The following is a 6,000-nucleotide window of genomic DNA, read 5'->3' as shown; positions in this document are numbered from 1 at the left end:
TTTTGGTGTTTTTCTCACCGTTTTGTTGTTCTCCTGCGCTTCTTGCGCCGTCTCCGATGCCGTGGGTGAAGGCGACAGTGGCGGGTGGAGGAAGAGGGGTTTAGGGGTCGGTATTTCAACCTGAGGGGGGAGAAAGGGGGTCACGAGGGGGGTGAGGAAAGGGGGGTTGATGGGGTTGGGGTGCTCTGGGGGCAGTGGGGAAAGGCAACCCAACCCAACCCAACCCAACCCAACCCGACCCGTGGCCAGGCAACCCAACCCGTGGCCGGGCAACCCAACCCGTGGCCGGGCAAGGCAACCCAAGGCCGGGCAACCCAACCCAAGGTTGGGCAAGGCAACGCATGACCGGGCAAGGCAACCCAAGGCCAGGCAAGGCAAGCCAAGGCCGGGCAAGGCAACTGAAGACCAGGCAACCCAACCCAAGGCCGGGCAACACAGCCCAAGGCCAGGCAAGGCAACCCAAGGTTGGGCAAGGCAACCCATGGCCGGGCAACCCAACCCACGGCCAGGTAACCCAACCGCCGGTTACCTAGATGAAGATGATGAAGCCGCTGTAGAAGATCGGGAGGAGGAAGGGCACCACAAAGGTGGAGATGGTGGTCCAGGCGCTACCGTCGTCTTCCAGCTCGAGGTCATCGCCTTTGCCCAATAAGCCGCAAGGCACAAAATGCAGCCCGGCGCAATCCCAGGGGTCTGCGGGAACGGGTGGGACCGTCACAACAGGCCACCATAATTAGCTGCTCTTTAACGATCCCACCGCTCGTTTGCAGCCTTACCGGTGTGGGTGTCAACGGTCTTCTCCACGATCTTGCCGGTGGAGACGTGGGCGGCCAAGCAGCCGTAGGAGGTGCCCCCCACCCACTCGCCCCACGGCACGTCCAAGGCGATGCCAAGGGAGCACCGTTGGGCTTTGTAGACACAAACCGGGCGCTTCGTCAGCCGGCCCTTCGTTAGCACCCCACGGTGATCTCTGGAGGGTAGAAGTCCTTCACGAGGCCAAAGAGGGTGACGTCACGGCCGGCGCAAGCTTCGGCGGGTGACAACGGCAGGACGTGGATGCTCGGTGGCTTCAAGGGACCTGTGGGACGCGGGAGGACTGAGTGCCGCCGGTCGCGCAGGGGACCTTCCATCGGTCATCCCATTGCATGGCGTTGCAAAGCTCGCCGTGGCGGTGCCAGGCTCGCCTGCATCGTTGCAAGACTCACCGCCACCATTCCAAGGCTCACCGTGGTGTTGCAAGGTCACCCAACCCCATTGCAGGTGGAAACACAACCCATTGGAGATGCCAAGCCAGGTGGGACAAGACCGGCACCCCAAAAACACCATGAAGAAGGGTTTGGTTGCTCCCCGCAAGAAAAAATCAGGTGGTTGATGGACTCGGCAAGGAGATGCCCAACCCATTGGAGATGCCCAACCCGTTGGAGATGCCAACCCATGTCCCAACTGTCCCGGCTGACCTCCAATCAATTTTGCCGACCATCTGCCCCCTCGGCGGTGGGGTGCCGCGTCGCCTTGCCGGTTCAGCAGCCAGGACTTCTTGGTCTGGTCAGACTCGGAGCTCCAGAGGACGTAGAGGATCTCCAACTCCATCTCATACCGCGGTTCCACCAGGTAGACCCACAGCTGCTGCGTTACCGGCGTGCACGCCACAAAGGGACGTGGGATGGGTGCCGCCATGATGCCACCCATCATCACCACGTCAAACGTACGTCCTCCCACCCAAACCATCTCCTGCCATCCTTGGGGAACATCTTGGAGACCGCCAAGATGGTGGTCACCGCGGGGCTTGGCCACCACCGGTGACAGTGACGTGGCTGCTGGCCACGTAGAGGTTGTTCTTGGTCTTCTGCGCGGTGGCAAGGGTCACGGCGCAGGTGGTGATGTCATCGAGGGAGAAGTTGGTCACCAAACAAGTCAAGCCGGTGCTGCCGGCACTCGCCGGGCACCAAGGAGCCATGGGGGTCGACGGTGGGAGCCACCACGTGATCTGGTGGGGAAGGGGAGGTGACGGTGGGAGAGGGCAACCCCCCCAAAAACTGACTCGTGGGGCACGCGCCCCACTGCGACCCCCCAAAACCGACTCGTAGGAGGACGTGCCCCATTGTGACCCCCCCAAAAGCAACTCCTAGGAGCACGCGCCCCACTGCGACCCCCCCAAAACCGACTCCTAGGAGCACGTGCCCCACTGCGACCCCCCAAAAAACCAACTCGTAGGAGGACCTGCCCCACTGCAAACCCCCAAAACCCAACTCCTAGGAGGACGTGCCCCACTGCGACCCCCCAAAACCGACTCGTAGGAGGACGTGCCCCGTTGTGACCCCCCCAAAACCGACTCGTAGGAGGACGTGCCCCGTTGTGACCCCCCCCAAAACAACTCCTAGGAGCACGTACCCCACTGCGACCCCCCCAAAAACCAACTCGTAGGAGGACGTGCCCCACTGCAAACCCCAAAACCCAACTCGTAGGAGCACGCGCCCCACTGCGACCCCCCAAAACCGACTCCTAGGAGCACGTGCCCCATTGTGACCCCCCCAAAACAACTCCTAGGAGCACGCAACCCATTGTGACCCCCCCAAAACCGACTCGTAGGAGGACGTGCTCCATTGTGACCCCCCCCAAAACAACTCCTAGGAGCATGTACCCCACTGCGACCCCCCCAAAACCGACTCGTAGGAGGACGTGCCCCATTGTGACCCCCCCCAAAACAACTCCTAGGAGCACGCGCCCCACTGCAAACCCCCAAAAACCCAACTCCTAGGAGCACGCGCCCCATTGCGACCCCCCAAAACCGACTCGTAGGAGGACGCACCCCATTGCAACCCCCCTAAAACAACTCCTAGGAGCATGCAACCCATTGTGACCCCCCCAAAACCGACTCGTAGGAGGACGTGCCCCGTTGTGACCCCCCCCCCAAAACAACTCCTAGGAGCACGTACCCCACTGCGACCCCCAAAAACCAACTCGTAGGAGGACCTGCCCCACTGCAAACCCCCAAAACCCAACTCCTAGGAGCACACGCCCCACTGCGACCCCCCAAAACCGACTTCTAGGAGCATGTGACACATTGCGACCCCCCCCCAAAATGGGTCCCCATCGTGAGCCCCCCCACCCCTAAAATCTTTCCTCCCCCTACCTAACCCCCCCAAAAGTGGGTGCTGGGGTTGCACCCTTCTAGGGCTGCAAAATGGGGGTTCCCCCTCTTGAATTGTGTAATCCCGGAGAAAATCACGTGGAAAATTAGGGAAAATTGGAAAATTTTATTTTCAGGATGGAGAATATTTACAAGGGGAGAGGGGGGGGAATACAAGTGGGGTCGGACAATCCCAAAAAATTCCAGCAATATCCGGCGACGGAGGGGATGAGGCTGCGGTTTTGGGTGGAGAAATGCGTCGGGAGCTGGATTATTTCACCTGGGATGGGGAAAAAAGGGGGAATTAATGAGTTATTTGGGTAATTAGGGGTGATGGGATGTGGCGAGGTGGATCTGAGCAAAACAATCCTGTTAAGAGACAGGATTGATGGAAAAAATTCCAGGAATGGGGAAAAAAAAAAGAGTTTTGGTAAGCATGGGGGAATAGGGACTTGTGGAAGGATGGGGGGGAAATAGGGATTTTTGCAAGGACTGGGGAATAAATAGGGGTTTTTCCAAGGATAGGGGAAAAATAGGGATTTTATGTAACTGGGGGAGAGAAAAATAGATTTTTTGCAAGGATGAGGAAAAAAATAGGAATTTTAGAGAAGATGGGGGAAAATGGGATTTTTTGGCAAGGATGGGGAAAAATAGGGATATTTTGCAAGGATATGGGAGAAAAAATAGGGATTTTTTGGCAAGGATGGGGAAAAACCAGGGGAATTTTGGAGATGGGGTAAAACGTGGATTTTTTGGAAAGAAGGGAGAAAAATAGGGATTTTAGTGAAATTAGTTTGAACAAATAGGGATTTTTGCAAAGATGGGGAACAAATAGGGATTTTTGCAAAGATGGGGAACAAATAGGGATTTTTGCAAAGATGGGGGAAAATTAGGGATTTTTTGGCAAGGATGGGGAAAAATGGGGGATATTTTGCAAGGATATGGGGAAAAAATAGGGATTTTTTTGGCGAGGATGGCAGGAAACAGGGATTTTGGCAAGAATAGGGGGAAAAAGGGGGGATTTGTTGGAAGTATGGGGGCAAAAAGGGATTTTTTGGTGAACATGGGGGAAAATAGGGAGTCTTTGCAAGAATTAAGAAAAAAATAAGGATATTTTGCAAAGATGGGAGGAAATGGGGATTTTTGCAAGGATAAGGGGGGAAAGGGATTATTTTGGCAAGAATGGGGTAAAAATTAGGGTATTTTGCAAAAATGGAGGAAAAAAATAGGGATTTTTGCAAGGATGTGGGAAAAGGGATTTTTTTAGCAAGGACGGGCAAAATAGGGAATTTTTTGCAAAGATGGGGGAAAAATAGGGGGTTTTGAAGGATGGGGGAAAACGGATTTTGGCAAGAATGGGGGGAAAGGGATTTCTGGAAGTATGGGAGGAAAAAGGGATTATTTTGCTAAGATGGGGGAAAAATAAGGAGTTTTTGCAAGAATTAGGGGAAAATAGGGATATTTTGCAAAGATGGGGAAAAAGGGGATTTTTTTCAAGGATGAGGGGGGTAAAGGGATTTTTTTTGGCAAGGATGGGGAAAAAATTCAGGTATTTTGCAAAAATGGAGGAAAAAATAGGGATTTTTGCACGGATGAAGAAAAAAGGGGGATTTTTTTGGCAAGGACAGCAAAAACAATAGGGATTTTTGAAAGATGGGGGAAAATAGGGGGGTTTTTGGAAGGAAGGGGAGAAAACAGGGATTTTAGTGAAACAGGTTAGAATAAATAGGGTTTTTGCAAGGATAGGGAAAAATTAGGGATTTTTTGGCAAGGATGGGGGAAAAGCAGGGATTTTTTGCAAGGATTTGGGGAAAATAGGGATTTTCTGCAAGGATAGGGTGGAAAAATAGGGATTTTTGGCAAGGATGGGGGAAACAGGGATTTTGGCAAGGATGGGGGGAAAGGGGATTTTTGGAAGTACTGGGGGAAAGGGTTTTTTTTGGTGAAGATGGGGAAAAAATAGGGATATTTTGCAAGGATGAGGGAAAAGGGGGATTTTTTTGGCAGGTCTTGGGGGAAATGGGGAATTTTTACAAGGATGGGGAAAAGTAGGGATTTTTGCAAGGATGGGAGGAAAAGTAGGGATTTTTTTTGCAAGGATGGGGAAACAGAGGTTTTGGCAAAGATGGGGACAAAGGGGACTTTTGGAAGTATGGGGGGAAAAGGGGATTTTTTTTGTGAAGATGGGTGGAAAAACAGATATTTTGCAAAGATCGAGGAAAAATAGGGATTTTTGCAAGGATGAGGGAAAAGGGGGATTTTTTTTGGCAGGGTTGGGGGAAATAGGGATTTTTTGGCAGGGTTGGGGGAAAAATGGGGAGTTTTTACAAGGATTGGGAAAAGTAGGGATTTTTTGCAAGGCTTTGGGGAAAAGAAGGATTTTTTTGCAAGGATGGGGGAAAAAAGGGATTTTTCTGCAAGGATGGGGGAGAACTAGGGATTATTTGCAAGGCTTTGGGAAAAATAGGGATTTTCTGCAAGGATAGGGTGGAAAAATAGGGATTTTTTGCAAGGATGGGGGAAAAAGGGATTTTTTTGCAAGGATGGGAGGAAAAGTAGGGATTATTTGCTAGGCTTTGGGAAAAAAATAGGGATTTTTTTTTGCAAGTATAGCATGGAAAAAATTGGTATTTGCCAAAAAGGGGGAAAAAATCAAGGATTTGGGAGAAGGCTGGGTGGTACCTTGATCAAGGTGACCGTGGCGCTGTAGAAGAGGCTGAGGATGAAGAGGACGATGAAGGTCGAGGCTGTCGCCCAGAGGTTGTTGAGGTCGTCCTCCTCCGCTTCCGTGAAGCCATCGAGGAAGGCTTTTTTGGGGGGGACACACAAGAGGAGGGGGTTAGCACCATCACCCAACCGAGGGGAGCACC

General features: G+C 52.6%; 1 gene segment (V, D, J or C); it reads right to left on the bottom strand.

Moving 5' to 3' along the window:
- Positions 1-3,242: 3,242 nt before the first annotated feature.
- LOC115338133 overlaps positions 3,243-6,000 on the bottom strand; it is a 56,561-nt gene continuing 53,803 nt past the window's right edge. Inside the window, 2 exon segments of the C gene segment in view lie at positions 3,243-3,410; positions 5,813-5,937. Coding sequence covers positions 3,402-3,410; positions 5,813-5,937 — 134 coding nt within the window.

This window comes from Aquila chrysaetos, unplaced genomic scaffold (genome assembly GCF_900496995.4).
Source record: "Aquila chrysaetos chrysaetos unplaced genomic scaffold, bAquChr1.4, whole genome shotgun sequence".
NCBI lineage: Eukaryota > Metazoa > Chordata > Aves > Accipitriformes > Accipitridae > Aquila > Aquila chrysaetos.
Note: the sequence above shows the minus strand (reverse complement) of the source record. Positions and strands in the feature narration are given on the sequence as shown.